Genomic DNA, 17,221 nt, shown 5'->3' with positions numbered 1-17,221 from the left:
GGAGGTGACAGAAGCCACCCACAGGCTTCTAAGTTTAGCCTGTTCTCCAGACCACTCCCCTCACCCGCCTCCAAGGCCCAGAGCCAGGAATGACTTCATCCTTTTCTCCAAGACTCCACCCTGCCGGCCCGGAGTCCTGCCTTTGCAGACCTGGGGCTGGCCCCTGGTGAGTACCTCAAGAGAGATGCGACTCCAGGCTCACAGCTAAGACAGGGGCCTGAAGAGAAAGACAAGAAGCCACACACATACATTTTGGAGCCTATGGCCTTTATTCATACCCCACACCAAGAATAGCCAGAGACAAGGCTCCTGCCCAAAGCAGAAACACCAGGGGCCTGGGACCCAGTTACACCCACCAAGTCCCCTACCCCAGATCGGTTGTGAGCAGGAAGTGTATAAAGTGCTGGTGTGATGATCCTCTGGGGAAGGCCAAAGGGATCAAGAGCCCCACCCCAGGCTGAGGCAACAGGAGGGGCTGTGCTGTGAGGGGCAGGATGTACCCCTCTGTTCCCAGGGTGCTGGTGGGAGGGGGCGTGCCTACGGCCACCACTGTCAGGGCTGGGGAAACTCAATGCAGTCCTGGGCAGGAGGGAATTGGGAAAGGGAGCCTTCAAGGATCCCTGATAGGGTGGGGTCCAGGGGGCAGAGGGAGTTTCTGCAACCCCCTGAAGGAAGGAGGGGAGGTCTTGGGGAGCTCAGAGAATGGGGCAGCCCCTCCGGCGCTTATTCTTGCGGACCTGGAGGCCAGCCCTGGTGGCCATCTCAAATACCTCCCGCACCCCCTCCTTGGTCTTGGCTGAGCACTCAAGGTAGCCAAAGGCACTGATTCGGTTCGCCATGTCCCGGCCTTCCTCAGATCGAACAGGTTCCTGGGAAGGTAGACGACAGCGGTCAGAGAAAGCTGCTAGTTAGATGCACCTCATCTGTATTTATAACTAAAATAATTACTCCAGCCCCCTTTCCTCAAAGCACCCACCTCAGCCACCATGGGCAGCTTCTAAGCAAGAGACCCAAGACTCATGTTTACCTTCAAAATTCTATCAGCCAGCCCTACATCCCACGGTACTCCATTCTCACCTTCTTCCAATCCATCCTCTACGGCTGCCAGAATCATTTTTCTAACATGCTGACCTGACCGTATCTGTCCCCAGTTTAAAATCTTGCCATGAAGTGAAGTCGCTCAGTTGTGTCCAACTCTTTGCGACCCGTGGACTGTAGCCCACAAAGCTCCTCTGTCCATGGGATTCTCCAGGCAAGAATACTGGAGTGGCTTGCCATTTCCTTCTCCAGGGGATCTTCCCAACCCAGGGATCGAACCCAGGTCTCCCACATTGCAGGCAGACACTTTTAACCTCTGCACCACCAGGGAAGCCCATAATTAACCTCAAAGTATTCTTTTCATTCTATTGTCCATATTCCTATCCTGGCAGCTCTCCCTAATTAACTCATCCTATGGCTGGAAAGCCGGCTCCCTGTCTAGGCCTGGCCTTCCCCAGCCGCTTCCAACACCCTCCCCGTCCCATGCCCCCATCAGTTCACACCTCCTGACGTAAACCCAGGAGACCCCAAGCAAAGCATCTACTGTAGGAACCCAGTTCCCTGAGGGCGGCAGTTTTCTTACTCATCTTAATAGCCCCGATGCCAAACAGTGGACAGCAAACAAAATGCCAAGTGACCTTAGACAAGTCACTTTGTCCACGTCACTTTCATCAAATATCACTGGTTCTCACCAAGGTGCAGATGCAAGGGGGTAGGAAATGGACCCCACCATTACCTCTAACACGGAGTCAGTAGGAGGGAGACTCCTTTACCAGCCTGCATGCCCTCAGGGGGCGCCTTCCTCCTCAAGGCTCCCAGCCTGGCAGTGGCACCCACCTGCTTCATCTTGGCCAGCTCTCTCCGAGTATGCTCATCTTGCCTCAGGTCCTTCTTATTCCCCACCAGGATGATGGGCACGTTGGGGCAGAAGTGCTTCACTTCTGGGGTCCACTTCTCAGGAATGTTTTCTGCATAGACATGTTCCAACAGTGGACGATAGACAAACCTAAGTTTGTGCCTCCACTTAGGCTAGAAGACTCCCCCTGAGTCCTGTCTTCCCCATGGCCAAGTCCTAGAGGCTCTTCAGCATGAGAGTCCCTTTCACAGCTCAAAACCCCTCCCCATCACAGTACACATGTTCCCAAGTCCTCTGAGGGCCGGAGTTACCACAGGCTAAAGGGGCTCCCCAGTACCCACCCCCACAGCCTCTGAAGATGATTGAGAGGAGCCCAGGCAAGAGCTCCCTCTGGTTGGTTCCAAGAGGTTCTCAGTCCCCTCCTTCCAACACCCTCACCCAGACTGTCGGGGCTGTCGATGGAGAAGCACATGAGAATGACGTCAGTGTCCGGGTAGGAGAGAGGCCGCAGGCGGTCGTAGTCTTCCTGCCCTGCCGTGTCCCACAGAGCCAGCTCCACCTGACACACAGGGCCAGTGCTTAGCTGGCCTGAGGGCCCCCGCACACACAGCCTCGCCACCCAGAGGTCCTCTGAAATAGCAGCTACCTATTGAGCACCTACTGTGTGCCAGGGACAGTGCTCATCCTTGTCACACAACACAAATAAGGTGAGTCTTTTAAATCCTGAGACAAACTGATCTTTGTGCAGTCTGAGTTGCCATTGTGAGCACCACAATGATTAATTTATGAAGATTAATCTTCATAAAAACCCTTTGAAGAAGACCTTACCATTTCCCCATTTTACATTTGGGGGAACTTAAGCCCAGAGGCAAAGGAATTGGGCCGATTACAGAGCCAGTGTGTTAAAAAAAAAAAAAACAGGAGGTTATCCGGATTTTCTAAGACTGCAACTTCACTTCGTAACTCTGACTGGTTCCAGCTGGGCCAGTAAAACCAGGACATGGGTAGGTGGGAAGGACGGACGTTCTAGGTCCCTAAGTGATGGCGGAGGGTGGGGTTCGAAGGTGAGACGGGAAGGGGGCTGTTGCCTTTACCTGCTTGCCATCCACCTCTATGTCTGCGATGTAGTTCTCAAAGACCGTAGGGACGTAGACCTCTGGGAACTGATCCTTGCTGAAGACGATAAGGAGGCAGGTCTTCCCACAGGCCCCATCCCCCACAATCACCAGCTTCTTCCGGATGGCAGCCATGGCTGGCAGGGAAGAGGCAGCAGGGATGTTGGGAAAAGCCAGTGAATCCAAAAACACTTCTCTGGGGCCCCCAAGACCTCTCTGGAAACCGAGGCATCCAACAAAAGGAGGGGAGGGAGGGAGGGAAAGGAGCTTGCTCAGGCGTGTTCTTGCCAAGAACCAATTGTTCAGGCAACTGAGCTTGAAATTTCTAATCTCAAGGTCAGGGACAGGTCTCCCCCCATGGGTTAGAATACACAAGTAGAATACACAAGAAGCACCACCCACTTGGGAGCCAGGAAAGCATGAGTTCTAATCTAATGCACTCACCAACTGTGGGTCCCTGAACACCTTGAAGGGTGCTCAGGGACCAGGGCTGTCTCGAGAAAAGCCAGTTTTTATCTATTCTGCATATCAGAGTTTCAAGTCAGACTTTTTTGTTACCAGGATTTCAATACTTTCAAAAGATTAATAATTACAAAGGTCCAATCTGGAAACACTGAACACATTGTCCCTCACTCAGCACAGATCATGCCTGCCCAATGAAAAATGAAGACTCCGACTGATACGGGTGGGTAAGGAAAGACTGTCATACCCTAGATGCCAGGTAGGGCTTCCCAGGTGGTTCAGTGGTAAAGAATCTGCCTGCAATGCAGGAGGCTCGGGTTCAATCCCTGGGTCAGGAAGATCCCCTGGAGAAGGAAGTGGCTACCTACTCCAGAGGTAGGAGTAGACAGAGGAGCCTGGCGGGCTATAGTCCATGGGGTCGCAAAACACTCAAATACATCTTAGCGACCAAACAACAGGTGCCAGGTTCTACGGTGGACATTTCGACAAAAATCACTCCCTCTGTCCCCAGAAGCCTAGAAGGTAGTGAGCTTCCCGTTTTGACAAACTAGGAAAGTGAGATTCATGGAGGCTAAGAGGAATTCGGAGTCATGGCAGGGAAGGCACTCAGAGTAGGGCTGTGTGACTAGAGTCTGTTGCTTTTCTACGTTATCACCCCAGAGGTGGGAAGGAGAGCAGAGCAGGGGGAACCCAGACGGAGGGCAGCAGCAGCGGCCAGCCAGCTTTCCTGGCCCACCCCATCCCAGTCCCCAGGGCCCCGCGTACACAAAGGAGGCTCAGTCCAGGCAGTGCCCACAGCCCACACTTGGGCAGGCTGCCTGCCTCCCCCCTTCCTCCTGAGCCTGGCAGCAACACTGGGTCACTCAGCCCCAGGCGGGGGACAATGACCACTCTGTAGGGAGCCACACATCTACCACAGCAGAGCGACTGAGAATAATCCACTAGGGAATCACCTCCACCCACTCCCTGGGACGGCCCCTTCCTCCCCTCTGTCCAGCTCACCCTGAGGCCCTGCCCACCCCTCCCTGTGACTCAGGGCCAGGAGTCAGCTTCCCGGGGTTTCCATGTGTCCCCCGCCCCCAGTTCATCACACCTTGCCAGCTTCTTTTTGCCCCAGAAGCTGAGCCTCACTTCCTCCTTCCCTGGGGAGAGGAGCTGACCTCCAGCCGGCTGGAGTTCCCAGGCCCCCAGCCTGGGAGGAAGAGAGGGCGGGTTTCGGGCCTGAGATGAAGTCGAGGCTGTGGGGAGGAGCGGGAGCTAGAGCCGGCTCTGGGAGGAACTCCAAAAGGGAGACAAATGAAGGCCAATTCCAGCGCCAGCCACACAGGGAGTGGTTAAGAAAGAAGGGGACGGTAACCTGATCTCTGCCCCAAACCTGGCTTTTTCTCTCAGTCCCACATCCTGTCAAACTAGGCTGAGCTCCCTCACTCCCCACACACCACCACCACCACCTCACAGCCCAGCCCTGGTCTGCCTTTTTGGAAGTGAATATTACAGCCCAAGGCACGTTCTCTTCAACAGTGGGATCCCGGGTGGCCTCCCTCCCCTCCACACACGCATGCACAACACTGGGATGAGGGGAAGCGGATGTGAATCAGACAGAATTTATAGGAGTTGAGCGCACGGCCACTAACACCACAACAGGGGCTCTCTGATACCCCAAAAGGCAAGCAAGAAGGCATTCACCCTGCCAGCTGATTTCCTCCACAAAGGGAAACCATCCTTCAGAAAAGGGGGTCTCCTGAAAATTCTACCCAAGTGACCAGCTCCCTCACACATTCCCACAAGTCCACTGGTCCAACTAAGGGAAGACAGGCTGCGGTAGCCCCAACCTGGGACAGGCAGCGTTGATGGACAGATGCAGGGCATTCACCACCAGGGTGAATACCAGTTGCCTAGCTCTGAGTTTGCCACTGCCCTCTCCCACCCCAGCTGGGCAGTTTAGGTAGCACCAGATGGTGCGGGTCAGAGGCCAGAACTCCAGGGCAGGGGCATGCTGGAAAGATCTGGAGCACACCCTCCCCCAGCTCAATTAACACTTTACCTTCAGGCTCAGAGGAATCCTAGACCCAGGCCAGGCCACGACAACAGCTCCCTTTGAGAGGCAACCCCTGAGGAACTGCCCCATTGACTCCCAAGAGGGGCAACCAAACCCCACAGGACATGGTATGAGTCGAACTCCTGGGGCCTTCCCTGGGATGAAACAGCTCCTCGATCATTCTCAAGCTTTCCAGATGAACCAGGGGCTGATGTACCCTGACGACCACCCCTGATGTCTAGGGAAGAAATCAGATACCTCCTCCTCGACTTGAAAACCAGAAGTGACTTGGCCTCGGGTTCCCCAGGCCAAACCCCCAGGATACTCTTTAGCCAGGTTGGGGAGTGTGAAGGAAGGAACACACACACATACACATACACACACGGCTTGGATCCTTCCCAATTTCCCGTACCTCCACTCCAGGTCGGCTCCAGAAACCATCCTGGGCGAGGTCCAGACCCCCGGAGCAGTGGCAGCCCCCGCGGTCACACCCCACCCTTATTCCTGCCACTTCACAGGCCCGGCGGGGGGGAATTCCCACCTCAAGCCGGACTCGGGTCCCAACTCACACCCCTGCCAAGGTCCACCGCGGGCCGCCAGACTTGGGAGCTGAGCATCTGCGCGGGAGCTCCCTCGCGGAGACCCAAGTTGCCCCCTCTCCACCTCGCCCTGCCGAGCAGGTTCTGGGAAGCCGAGAGAAGGCTACGGACTTCGACTCGGACACCTAGAGGCGAGAGGCCCTGCGGGACAATTCCTGGCGACCTCCACGGCAGCCCAGGAGGGGCCCAGCCGTCCGGATCCCCGCGCCGCCCAGACGCCGCGTACGAGGGGAGGGAAGGGGCCCGCGCTCGGGCCAAAGCCCCTCCCCGGCCGGCGCTCCGAGCTCCAGCCAAGCGGAGAAGAGGGAAAGTGCTCTGCTGGGGACCAATGCCCAGGAGCCCACCGCCCACAGCCCCAACCCGGGGTACCTTCCGCTCCGCCGCTTCCAGCTGCGCTGCGGGTGCGGGAGGCAGAGACTGACCCGCGGGGCCCCGCCGCCCCGCCCTCCTCCAGCGCCGCGGCGGGGAGGGGCGACTGGCCGGGAGGGGCGGGCCGGGCGGCTCTTGGCTCCGCCCGCCCCCGGCCCCCGCCCCCGGCCCCAGCGTGTAGCCCAGCGCTGGCCCTCCGGGTCCGGGAGACTCCTGGACTGCGGAGGAGCGGGCGGCGGGGCTAGGCGCGGCTAACTGGACCCGGGAGGACTCTTCCTCAGCGCCACCTTCCAGCTCTTACGGGCGGACCGGAGTCGGGAAAGTTGAGAGGGGCCCGGGGTGGGGTCAGGAAAGGGCCGCTGCTGCCCTCCCGTGGCTGAGCGGCCACCCGCGCCTACACCACCTGGGTGGTGTCCCGTGGGAGGCAGGACTGGGAAAAGCGGCTTAGGGGACGCCGGAGGAAGGGGCTGCGGGAAATCCCCACCCTCTTAGAATCGTTGCGCAGTAAGTACAGCCCACCATCATCCCCCAGCCTCGGAGACCTTTCAGAACCTTTGAGATTCAGGGGCACTTGGTTCCACCTTGCAATTCCCTTCCGTCCCCCTACCCGGAATTTCCAACTCCTACCCATCCTTCAAAGGGCATTCTTGGAAACCTTTCTGGATTCCCCAGCTAAGAATTCAGTTCCCACCCGCACTTATTTCTGTGCTTCTAGGGACACCTCCCAGGTGCTCTAGAGGCCTCCCAGGTGGCTCAAGTGATAAAGAATTCTCCTACCAATGCAGGAGACACAGGCAGGAGACGCCGGTTCGATCCCTGAGTCAGGAAGATCCCCTGAAGGAGGAAATGGTAACCCACTGTAGTATTCTTGCTTGGGGAAATCTCATGGACAGAGGAGTCTGATGGGCTATATAGTCCATGGGGTCACAAAGAGCCAGACAGGACAGAGCACAGTTCACACGTAGCACAGGGACACCTAGCCTGGTCTGACTTGTGTGTTGCGTATTTACCAACACATGTATCTTTTTCCCTGAAAGGTACATGAGGAAGTGAATGGAGGATGAGGACGGCTGCTGCTGCTGCTGCTAAGTCGCTTCAGTCGTGTCTGACTCTGTGCGACCCCATAGACGGCAGCCCACGAGGCTCCAGTCCCTGGGATTCTCCAGGCAAGAACACTGGAGTGGGTACTTATATTTTATTAGCTTGTGCAGGGTACACTACATAGCTTTTAATAGTCATCACAGATTTTTAGGTTAAGTATACACATCCCCTTTTACCTGTAAGGAAGCTGAGGCTCAGAAGTTCAGTGACTTGTCCAAATTTTGCAATATGTACATGGCAGAGCAAAATCTCAGAGAGTCAGGCCTGTCTGGCTCCAAAGCTGGTCTCTCTCCCTGCTGCCCACTGTGATCCTTCAATCTGTCCCTTCTCACTTTCTGGCACAATGTGTGGCACATAATAGGTTTTCAACAAATATCTGCTGAATGAATGAATGTTGCAAGTCATACAGACTTTAAACATCTGACAAGCAACCCACACATCTGCTAAATGAGGAAACTGAGGTCCACAGCAGTTTGGTCCCAATCCTCTTAACTGGCTCAATAGACCTAGCTATTTACTCAGTTCAGATCAGTTTCTATCTTCAAAGAACTTGTGATCTAAATTCAGAATACAGACAAATTTTTTTTTTTTCAGAATACAGACAAATTAAAGATAGGTAATAGCTATTGAACCCTTATTACATAGATCGGGCTATGCATACATGAACTACTTTAGTCCTATAACCACCTCATGAGGTAGTACTGTAATGCCCATTTTTCCAAAAAGCAAGTTGAGGCTCAGAGAGATTGCAGACTTCTTGGTTGGATTTGGCACCAGGACCCAAACAGCAGGACTTTCAACCCCCTGCGACTTCACAGCTACTCTGTACCAAGTCCTCATATAGACAGTTACAGTACAAGAGGCGAGTGCTGTAGGGCGGGCATGCATGGCTGTGGAAGAACAGAAGTGTTCAAGTTGCAGCGATGCATTGATTTTAAATGTGTTGGAGCTACTCTAGACCCACAGAGTTGTGGAAATCCCAAGAGGGTGGTGGTGGAGAAAGACAGGACTGGAGAAGGAAGCAGTGGCCCCATCAACAGCTGAGTGTCAGCTTTGGTCTAGGTGCCATAAGGAGCACTAAAGTGCTCTCTCAGAGGAATCACCAACTTAGATTCACATGGTAGAAACGGCTCCTTGGCTGCTGTGTGTAATCTTTACTGGGTAAACAGGGAAGTGGCTTGGAAATAAAATCAGCAGATGAGTTAGGAGGCTTGTATACTAAAGGACTACAGTAGTGACTTTGTGTGTGTGCTCAGTCGTTCAGTCATGTCTGACTCTTTGCGACTCCATGGAGTGTAGCCCATCAGGCTCCTCTGTCCATGGGATTTGCCAGGCAAGAATACTGGAGTGGGTTGCCATTTCCTTCCTTCTCCAGGGGCTCTTCTTGACCCAGGGATTGGACCCAGGGATGGAAGCCACATCTCTTACGTCTCCTGTATTGGCAGGTGGATTCTTTACCACTGGGCCACCTAATAGAAATATGTTTTTAAATATTTAATCATCAATACTTTATGATTGATTAGCTTGATGAGGAAGAAAGAGAAACCAAAGGTGATCAGCTCCAAGAATTCTAATTTGAGTAGCTGAGCTGGTGCCCCCTGAGATAGAGCCAGGAGAAGGATGTATTTGTGGGAGAAATGATGGATTCATTTAGAGGAATGTTGAGTTGAAGTGCTTGTGGGATATCTAGGGGATGTTTGGAAGACCACGGGGATATGTAGGTCTAAGGCTCAGGAAAAGTCTGGACTGCCTTGGAAGACACAAGCTCTAAGATGAAGCCACAGAACAGGATGAGAGTGTGTGGAGTGGAAAGAGCAGAGCAAAGATCCTAGGAACATTACATTTTTTAGGGCTCTTCTGGCGTTCTTTCCACCACCCCAAAGAGATTTTCCTTACCTTTCAGTTTTAAGTCAAAGTAAATAAAGACACACATCTTTATTCATCTGGTTTATTTGCCAAGAGCTATAACTTTAGATCTAACTGGCACCCCTTCTTCAGTTAAGTTGCCACTAAAGAAGGTCAGGGAAACAACTTCAGAATTTGGGTTGGGAGAGGCATAAGCATGGAGAGGCTGGGATGGTGGTGGGAGGTTCAGGGCTTGAGCCTCTCAGGAGTAACTGCCTGGCCCTCCCAGGGGGATGACGAAGACCGAGATATCATCCCCGGAACCCAGCTTGTTGTTGGGGAGACGCCAACCACGGTCCCGGGGTGTGCCCCGGGCCCCCAGGACCAGAGCTTGGGCCAGAGCTGTGTACCTGCCAGGAGCACATGTGCATATTCATGTACCAACATGTCTATGGGAAGATGGGTACACAGGCTCTCATGTGGGTCTCCCAGCATCGCTTCCCTTTGTCCCTTCCTTCCCCATCGTCATTCCCTTGCCACCATACAACCCCTACCTGCTGGGGTCATTGGGCTCATAGGCTGACAGCACCCTGTCCACAGTGGCAGCTACCTCACAGTCACTGGTGACGTCCCACAGCCCATCTGTTCCCAAGACTAGCACGTCATCTGGGCAGTGCTCGTACTGCGTCAGGTCATACACTCGCACCTGGTGGGGAAAGAGGGTGCAGAGGGAGCCTGGGGATAAAGCAACCTCAGGTGAAAGCTAGCCCGAGACCCCCAGAGGAGGGAGAGTATGGCTAAGGCGGCGCCCGTGTGATTCACCTCAGGGAAACAGGAGAGGAAGGGCTTGATGGGCAGCGTGGAACTGCAGACCCTGAGGTTGTGGTCTCCCAAGCCCCGTGTCACCCCAATGGTGGCCATCACTCGAGCCTAAAGAAAATGAGGAGAGGCGCTGCTCTAGCCCTCTCTCGAGTCTCTGGGACCGTGGACCCTCTCCATCCCGACCCTCAGGTAGAACCTCCACCTCCCTAGACAAGTTGTGATGGGTCCTCCTGCCCTCTCCCACCTCTACCATGGAGTTTACCTTTTTGCCCTCCCCACAGACCAGAGGAAACCTGAGATCCTCCAGCTCGATCTTTTTGTAGGCCCTGGGGAGGGGGAGTAGAGGAGGCATCACCCAGGCATCAAAGCCCCTCTCCCCTAGGAGCCACACCCCTTATACAAACCCCTTAAGAAGGGGCACACACCCCCCAACTCCCAGACTAGCCCGGCCTCCAGCTTCCACTGTGCTGCTGGCCAGGGACTGGTTGCGTTGCCATGAAAATGGGCCCCAGCTCTGAGGGAAGTGTTACCAGCCAGTCATGTTCTGGTCCCGGTACAGCATCCTCTGCCCCAACTCCTTAGGCTGAACTCTGCGGGGGAACTCGAGGTGGGTGAATTCACCACCCAGCAGCTCTGGTTTCAGGAAGCCCTGGGGTTGGGAGTGACCAGAGAGAGCAGAGGGCCAGGGGGGCATTACGTTTACAGGACATCCTGGTGTACAGATGATGTTAATTATAGCAGACCCTTAAGGAGGGTCAGGTGGGAGACCTGGGTTCAATGCCTGGGTTGGGAGGATCCCCTGGAGAAGGAAATGGCAACCGTCTCCAGTATTCTTGCCTGGAGAATCCCATGGACAGAAGAACCTGGTGGGCTACAGTCCACGGGGTCCCAAAGAGTTGGACATGACTGGACGACTAACACTTTTTACTTTAAGTGGAGTTTACTCTGTAACATGCACTGTTCTCATATTAACATATTAACTCATTTAATCCTCGTAACAGCCTTTAAGGTAGGAACTCCTGATACGTGGAGAAGCTAAGGGAATTGTCAAAGATCACACAGTTAGCAAAGTACTGAAACCAGGATTTGATCCTTGGCAGCCCAGCTCCTAAGCCATTGCTTTAAAGCACCAAGCCGTCCTGTTCCTTAGGGGCCTTTGCTGTTTCCTTTCCCCACCTCTGACTGCACTTCCTTCCTCAGTGGGGGCCACAGTGGGAGCTTTGGGGCAGCCCACATTCCTTCCTGTTGTGTCCTGCACGCCAGCCCAGCCCTGTATTCCCTAGTCTGTGAAGGGGCCTTCCCAGTAAGCTCCAGTAAGGAGCTGTCTGTCTGTATGGTGGGGGTGGGAGAGTCCTTGGGACCTGACAGTACAGAGAGGCACAAGATTCCACAAGGAATGGGAGCAGAGGGTTTGGTTCTTACTTACAAGCAGCTGAAGACGCTGGCGCTCAGTCTCCGGGGTGAACTCCCGGGACATTGGAATGATTTCACCATTCCGGACAATGATGGCTCTGCCCAGAGAAAGAAAAGGTTTGGACTTGGCTCTACTCAGCACCCTCACATGAAGAATTCCAAAAAGACAAGGCCCGCCCTCAGAGTCCCTCACCCAGACCTCGTTTTTTTTCCCCTCATAGTTACTTCAAGCCATTCTTTATGTCTGTGATTCCTCCTGACCCCATCTAGTCTTTGATTTTTAACACCCACCACTTCATTCTCTTCTATTCCTCCATCCCAGAAAGTTGACTGCCACCTCCCCCCCGCCCCCGCCCAGAGCCTTTTTAAAAGCTGCCACCCCATACCTGCTGTCACCTGCGTTGGCCACGTACACCTTGCCTAGCAAGTAGACCACAACCAGTGCACAGCAGCCCCCTTCCACTTGGTGGCCACGCCGCTCCCGGGCCATCTGCTCATCCTGCCAAATGAGGAAGGGTCAAAGCAGGGTGGATGAAGAAGAGACTCAATACACACAGCCACCCGGCCCACATCTGCAGAAATAAACTGGCCCAGGCAAGCCACACTGGTGGAGAGTAGGAAAGACATCTGTATAACACACCCTCCCTCCCCGCCTCTGAACCAAGTTCTGCTCAGGTTTTCGAAGCAGTTATGGGTTCTCAGAGTCACCTCCTGAGGCCACCTGACTCCTATACATAGTTGACCAGAGTGTCTGCCTGGCAGGCCCTTGGCCTGGGCCACCCACTTACCATGAGCTGGAAGGCATTCTCAATGGCACCCACTACCAGGCTCTCATGAGTCACTTCCTTCTGTGAAGACCAGCAGGACTGAGGACCAACCAACTGAGAGGAATCAGAGGAACCTGGAGCCCCCGGGGTGGACGGGAGGCAGAGGGGAGGTGGTAAGGGGTCCTGGAGTATCTCCACCAGGTCTTTTAGCTGCTCCCGAATGTGGCGATGCAGAAGCCTGGAGGCCATTTCAGCAGCCCCGCCCCCTGCATGCCCATCAAACAGACCCCAGTAATAGAAGCAGAGTCCCTGGGGAAGGAAAAGTTGGAGGTGAGTGAGTGTGTGTGTGTGTGTGTGTTTTATGCAGGGAGAAAAGCAAGACTCTGGGCATCCATATAAACATCAGAGAGGAAGTCAGAGTTTGGTATTAAAGGCAAATTAGATTTATTCATTCATTCACCAAGGGCCTACAATGTGTCTAAAAGCAAAGCATCAAAAGAGTCAAACTCAAAGGATAAAGATGCAAACATAAGCAATGGTAATTATTTAAATCATCAATAAACACATAAGCATCTACATTTTAAGTGGAAAACTAAATATTCATACTGACATGGTAGAATCTGAGCAATGCCAGATAAAGGTTCTGTGCCATAAGGCAGAAAGCTAGTGATTTAGGATGTATTGCGTGGCTCAGATGAAAACTAAATGCCTGGAATCCCTGGGGAGAGGTGTCTCCCGTGTCTCTGGAGGCTAAGAAGGGGGTTGGGGGGCTTACCTGGCCTCGGCTAGGCTCCCTAGGTGCCCCTGAAACACTCCTCCGGCCTTCCACATACACCACTTCACAGCAAGCCTGGTCCTCATTGTGCCGGCTCTTGCCAGCGTTGATGACCCTATCAGGCCAGAGTGACCACATCAGGTTGGATACCAGGCCAGGTCCTGGAATAACTCCCACCTTAGACACACATACCCTCTCTGGCTTGCTGGCCAAGCTGAAAAAGGTCACAGCCACCTGGGAACCAGGCCAGAGGGAGGAGGAGAAGGGAGGCAGGGCAAGTCACAAGGAGTACAGTCTGGGTGTCAGGCTCCACCGCCTTCTAGAAAGGCCACAGCCACAGCAGCACTTTCCCACCTCAGTTCTCCCACCTCTGGCTAAGGGGACACCCTGATGGTGCCACTGGGGGAGGGCCTGGATGAAGGGGAGGAGGTTTTAATTCTTGGCTTGCCAAGATCCTACATCCACCGTGGTGCGCCTTCCCCCAAACTGTTCTAGTGCCCTATCCACAAGACCCCACCCTACCCTCATGAGTACACCCACCTTTATCCTAAAATCATCCGTGAAAGTTTCTGCTGCTTTGTTTTTTTGTTTTGTTTTTGTTTTTTGACCGCTTGTGGGGTCTTAGTTTCCCAACCAGGGATGGAACCCGAGCGCCCTGTGTTGGAAGCTTGGCGTCTTAACATGGAAGTCCCAGTTTCTGCTGCTTTGGCAATGAGTAAGTGTTCCAGCCCATATCAGGAAAGAGGAATTGAAATAGGGTAGGAGTGGAAGACCCCACGGACTGTGCTGGAGCCACACAACCCCAAACTCTTTCCAAATAGGAAGTAAAAGGAGCTGATAGTGGGGCCACAGGTCCACCAGCCACCACCCTCAGCCCCTCCGCACCCTCAGCTTCCTAAGTGCTCTGCTTTCCCAGCAGATGCATTAAAAATCCACGGGCCCTATGGGAATTCCCTGGCGGTCCGGTGGTTAGGTGCTTTCACCTCCGGTCCCGGATCCCTGGTCAGGGAACTAAGATCCCTCATGGCATACAGACAGACAAACAAAACCCAGGTGGCCTTGGGGCAAGCCGGCTGCTCCCGCCCGCCACTCTGACCGCTCTGGCCCGAGGGTCCACTTCCTTGCATGGCCAGGGCAAGTCCACCCACCAAAGGGTGTTCAAGGGGGCCCTCCCGCTTCCCCCGGGCGCCCCCCCACCTTCCGCCCCTGGGAAAGCCGGCGGCAGCCTGGTGTCGCGGGCTATTTCTGGGTGTGGAGGGGGAGGGGAACGGTAAGAGGGACAGGGAACTGGGGCGCTGGGGTCGGGAAGCCCAAGGAATTTTTCCAGCTGCCATCTCCTATGTTACAAGGGACCCCCGGCCCTTGACACCTCCCCTCTCTTGGCCACTTAACTACGGGGCCGCGACTGAGAACTGGCCAACTCATCGTTCACGGGCCCTTCACCCTCCCGGCTCTGGGAGAGAACAAGGTTCTGAAGCGGCGCGGATGAGGACAGTCAGCGAGCTAGAAGATCCTGAGAAAAAGCTGCACCCGACTTGAGAAAAGGGCTGGGAGCGGGTGCGGCCCGAAGCCCAGGGAAAGCAAGTCCTGGGAAAAGAGAGCCCCCTGGCACCGAGCTCGGCGAGGGGGATGCATCCGAGGGTCAGGAATGCCGAGGTGGGGAGGAGGTTGGGAGGGGGTCCCATCTTGGTTAGGGTGCCCCTGGGGGCGCTCACTCGGCGTAGCCCGTGCTCCAAGGCAGGTGACGGCCGGTGTCCGGAGGGCTTTGCACAGCCCGGCCAGCGTGGTCGTCGGCGCGTCGCAGACCCCCGGGGCTCAGCTGCAGAAAAGTCGGTCGGGAGAAGCTTGCTCGAGCCTCTACTGTCCTCGCTGGAGCCGCACCCCCGCTCCCAGCCCTGGCCGGAGGGCTCCTAGGAGCTTGTGGAGGGGCAGCGGGTGGCGCCGAGGTCGCGTTGGGCAGATCTGGCGACTTGGGGCGCGAAGGCGGGGCGCCCCCAGAGCTCACCAGGTGCGCCACGGCCGAGCGCACCCGGTTTAGCATGCTGCCTCCCTGCCCCGCCCTCGGCCGTGGCCCCGCCCCAGAGCAGGCCCCGCCCCCTAGGGCTCGCGAGGGGCGGTGCTCGCTCCGATCGGTTCGGTCCCTCCATTGGTTCCCCGCCTCCAGGCGGGTCCCGGGCAAATCTTCCCGGCTCCCGGACCGGCCCTGCGGGCTAGTGGCCTCTCCCCACCCCGTCCGGCTTCTCCCGCCTCCGTTTTTTAGGGGAAGAAGGGTCTGCTGTTGTAGGGAGGGAACAGAGAAAAGGAAATCTTACTCTAGATTAGACATCAGCTAGAACTTTCCCATTGTGACGGGAAGGTGGTATCTCCTCGACCTCAGTTCGTTGTGGCCAGCCTGCCCAGAGCGTGATGGAGCTGATGACTTCCATCAGGGACCGCTGGGTGTGAAGCTCTGGTGTGATAACACCTCTGGCTGGGGCTGCCAGAGTGAGAATGAGGGCGAGCGAACTGTTGCTGGGGTGCTGTGGAGGTGGTAACAAGGCAGGCTGGAGCCAGTCATCCTGAATTGGGGAGCTGGGTAAGTTCCTGGATTCCTAGAGACACTGTTCCCCGTGAAGACCACCTCTAGATCCGTCAGATTGGTTGCCACTCCACTTTTTTTTCAGGACACAATTTCCTCCCACATTTCCATATTTAAACCTCCCTTGACCACAGAAGAATTAGGTAGTAAGGATAACAACAATGACTACCATTTATTGAGGACTAACTACATAATGGTCCCTCTGCAAAACGCTTACTTTACTTCAGGCCCTTTACACTACACACTAACCCTGCAAGGTAGGTTTTTGTTATGTTCTTTTTATGGATGAGGCAGGTTTGGACGTTCCTGTTATTTTACATGACTTATTCCAGGAGGTCAACAACCCAGTGTGAAATTTATGCCTGTGTCCATTTCCCAACCACCTAAACTGATACTATCTTAAGAATCAAACTGATTTATCTAGATCAGAGAAGAAGGGTTAAGAAGGGTGAAGAGAAGAAGGGTGAAGAGCAGAGGAGTAGGGGCTCCTTTTCTGCCACCCTCTTTCTCTTAACACAGAGACTGAGAGCAATCCAGGTGAACAACTTCTGTGACTGCCACCGGGGGGAGACAGAGGCCAGGCTAAGTGCCTACCTGAGAGGGGAGGGTGGTACTGACAGGCTGCTGAAAGAGTTATGGTCCCTAAGCCTGGCAATTGATTGGGCTTCCAGAGACACCTCCTTCCCCATGCATGGTTCAAATGGGGACAAGGCCCTTAAGGTCCTAATGCAAGTTAGGGTAGTCCTCAGAGGTCACTGGCACCCAGTTCATGACGGCTATTCCATTTCTGGACTCTGTCTGGTGGGTGCTTCCCAAATACGACTCTGTTCCTGGCTAGCCTATAGCCCCAGAAGGGGTGACTTTCCTGGTAGCTTCCAAATAAAAATATCACAGTGGTCATTCAGGTTGGTAGACTTCTATAATTACACCTACACCCTGGGCAGAGAGAAATAAAAAAGAAGTCACAAGAAAAGAAAAAACAAAAGTCAGACCCAAAGGCACACAGAGTGGCAAGGCAGATGGAGATAAAGGACTTGCTGCTGCTGCTAAGGATATTTCCCTCCTGTTTGAGAAAAACTGAAACAAGCTCACAGATAAATGGCATAAACAGCCACAGCAAGCTAAAGACAGAAGAAAAAAATACAACATCCTGGCTATTTTTATTATTCAGTGTTTCTGGGACAGTTTGCTTACCGCTTCTCTGTGTCACTCAGCTCCGTAATTCCTTTTTTTTTCCCTCAGCTCCGTAATTCCTGCTCTTCACAACATCCATCATGATGTGCCTGCAAGTGGGCTACAGAGCCAGGGTCCAAAGACCTCCTACTTTCAGCACCAGATGGTCAACAGGGATGTCAACAGTTTCCTTGGGCTCCAGAACAGCCTTCTGACCATACCCAAATCCTAAGGATCTCCTCTCCCTGAATCTCTCACCAGCTATTCCTG

General features: G+C 54.4%; 2 protein-coding genes across 5 annotated transcripts; both read right to left on the bottom strand.

Moving 5' to 3' along the window:
- Window positions 1-246: 246 nt before the first annotated feature.
- On the bottom strand, window positions 247-6,583 carry RHOC (ras homolog family member C). Of its 3 annotated transcripts, none has more exons than XM_027536145.1 (5): window positions 6,478-6,583; window positions 2,989-3,146; window positions 2,333-2,453; window positions 1,876-2,006; window positions 247-869 (listed from the first exon to the last, which is right to left on the bottom strand). In XM_027536145.1, the coding sequence occupies exons 2-5, from the start codon at window positions 3,142-3,144 to the stop codon at window positions 696-698; spliced, it is 582 nt and encodes a 193-aa protein (XP_027391946.1). In that variant the 5' UTR covers window positions 3,145-3,146; window positions 6,478-6,583; the 3' UTR covers window positions 247-695. The 3 variants fall into 3 exon arrangements, with proteins under 3 accessions (XP_027391946.1, XP_027391947.1, XP_027391948.1); XM_027536146.1 differs by lacking the exon at window positions 6,478-6,583 and adding an exon at window positions 5,922-6,444; XM_027536147.1 differs by lacking the exon at window positions 6,478-6,583 and adding an exon at window positions 4,565-4,842.
- Window positions 6,584-9,510: 2,927 nt separating this feature from the next.
- PPM1J (protein phosphatase, Mg2+/Mn2+ dependent 1J) lies at window positions 9,511-15,261 on the bottom strand. Of its 2 annotated transcripts, XM_027536140.1 has the most exons (10): window positions 14,916-15,261; window positions 13,201-13,315; window positions 12,447-12,734; window positions 12,045-12,157; window positions 11,672-11,756; window positions 10,776-10,894; window positions 10,508-10,571; window positions 10,246-10,353; window positions 9,978-10,129; window positions 9,511-9,833 (listed from the first exon to the last, which is right to left on the bottom strand). In XM_027536140.1, exons 1-10 carry the CDS (start codon window positions 15,239-15,241, stop codon window positions 9,686-9,688), a joined length of 1,518 nt encoding a protein of 505 aa, XP_027391941.1. In that variant the 5' UTR covers window positions 15,242-15,261; the 3' UTR covers window positions 9,511-9,685. The 2 variants fall into 2 exon arrangements, with proteins under 2 accessions (XP_027391941.1, XP_027391942.1); XM_027536141.1 differs by lacking the exon at window positions 10,246-10,353.
- Between the last annotated feature and the right edge of the window lie 1,960 nt (window positions 15,262-17,221).

The sequence above is a fragment of the Bos indicus x Bos taurus genome, chromosome 3 (assembly GCF_003369695.1).
Source record: "Bos indicus x Bos taurus breed Angus x Brahman F1 hybrid chromosome 3, Bos_hybrid_MaternalHap_v2.0, whole genome shotgun sequence".
Classification (NCBI taxonomy): Eukaryota; Metazoa; Chordata; class Mammalia; order Artiodactyla; family Bovidae; genus Bos; species Bos indicus x Bos taurus.
The sequence above is the reverse complement of the archived record's forward strand: the minus strand, read 5'-3'. Positions and strand labels throughout refer to the sequence as shown.

Coding starts and splice junctions, on each gene's coding strand:
- PPM1J (XM_027536140.1), bottom strand. CDS start 15,241: ATGCTAAACCGGGTGCGCTCGGCCGTGGCGCACCTGGTGAGCTCTGGG. Junction 12,158..12,446: donor AGAATGCCTTCCAGCTCATG/GTAAGTGGGTGG, acceptor CTCATTTGGCAG/GATGAGCAGATGGCCCGGGA. Junction 9,834..9,977: donor GAGCCCAATGACCCCAGCAG/GTAGGGGTTGTA, acceptor TGCTCCTGGCAG/GTACACAGCTCTGGCCCAAG.
- RHOC (XM_027536145.1), bottom strand. CDS start 3,144: ATGGCTGCCATCCGGAAGAAGCTGGTGATTGTGGGGGATGGGGCCTGT. Junction 2,454..2,988: donor TAGAGGTGGATGGCAAGCAG/GTAAAGGCAACA, acceptor CCTGTGTGTCAG/GTGGAGCTGGCTCTGTGGGA. Junction 870..1,875: donor AGCTGGCCAAGATGAAGCAG/GTGGGTGCCACT, acceptor CTACCTTCCCAG/GAACCTGTTCGATCTGAGGA.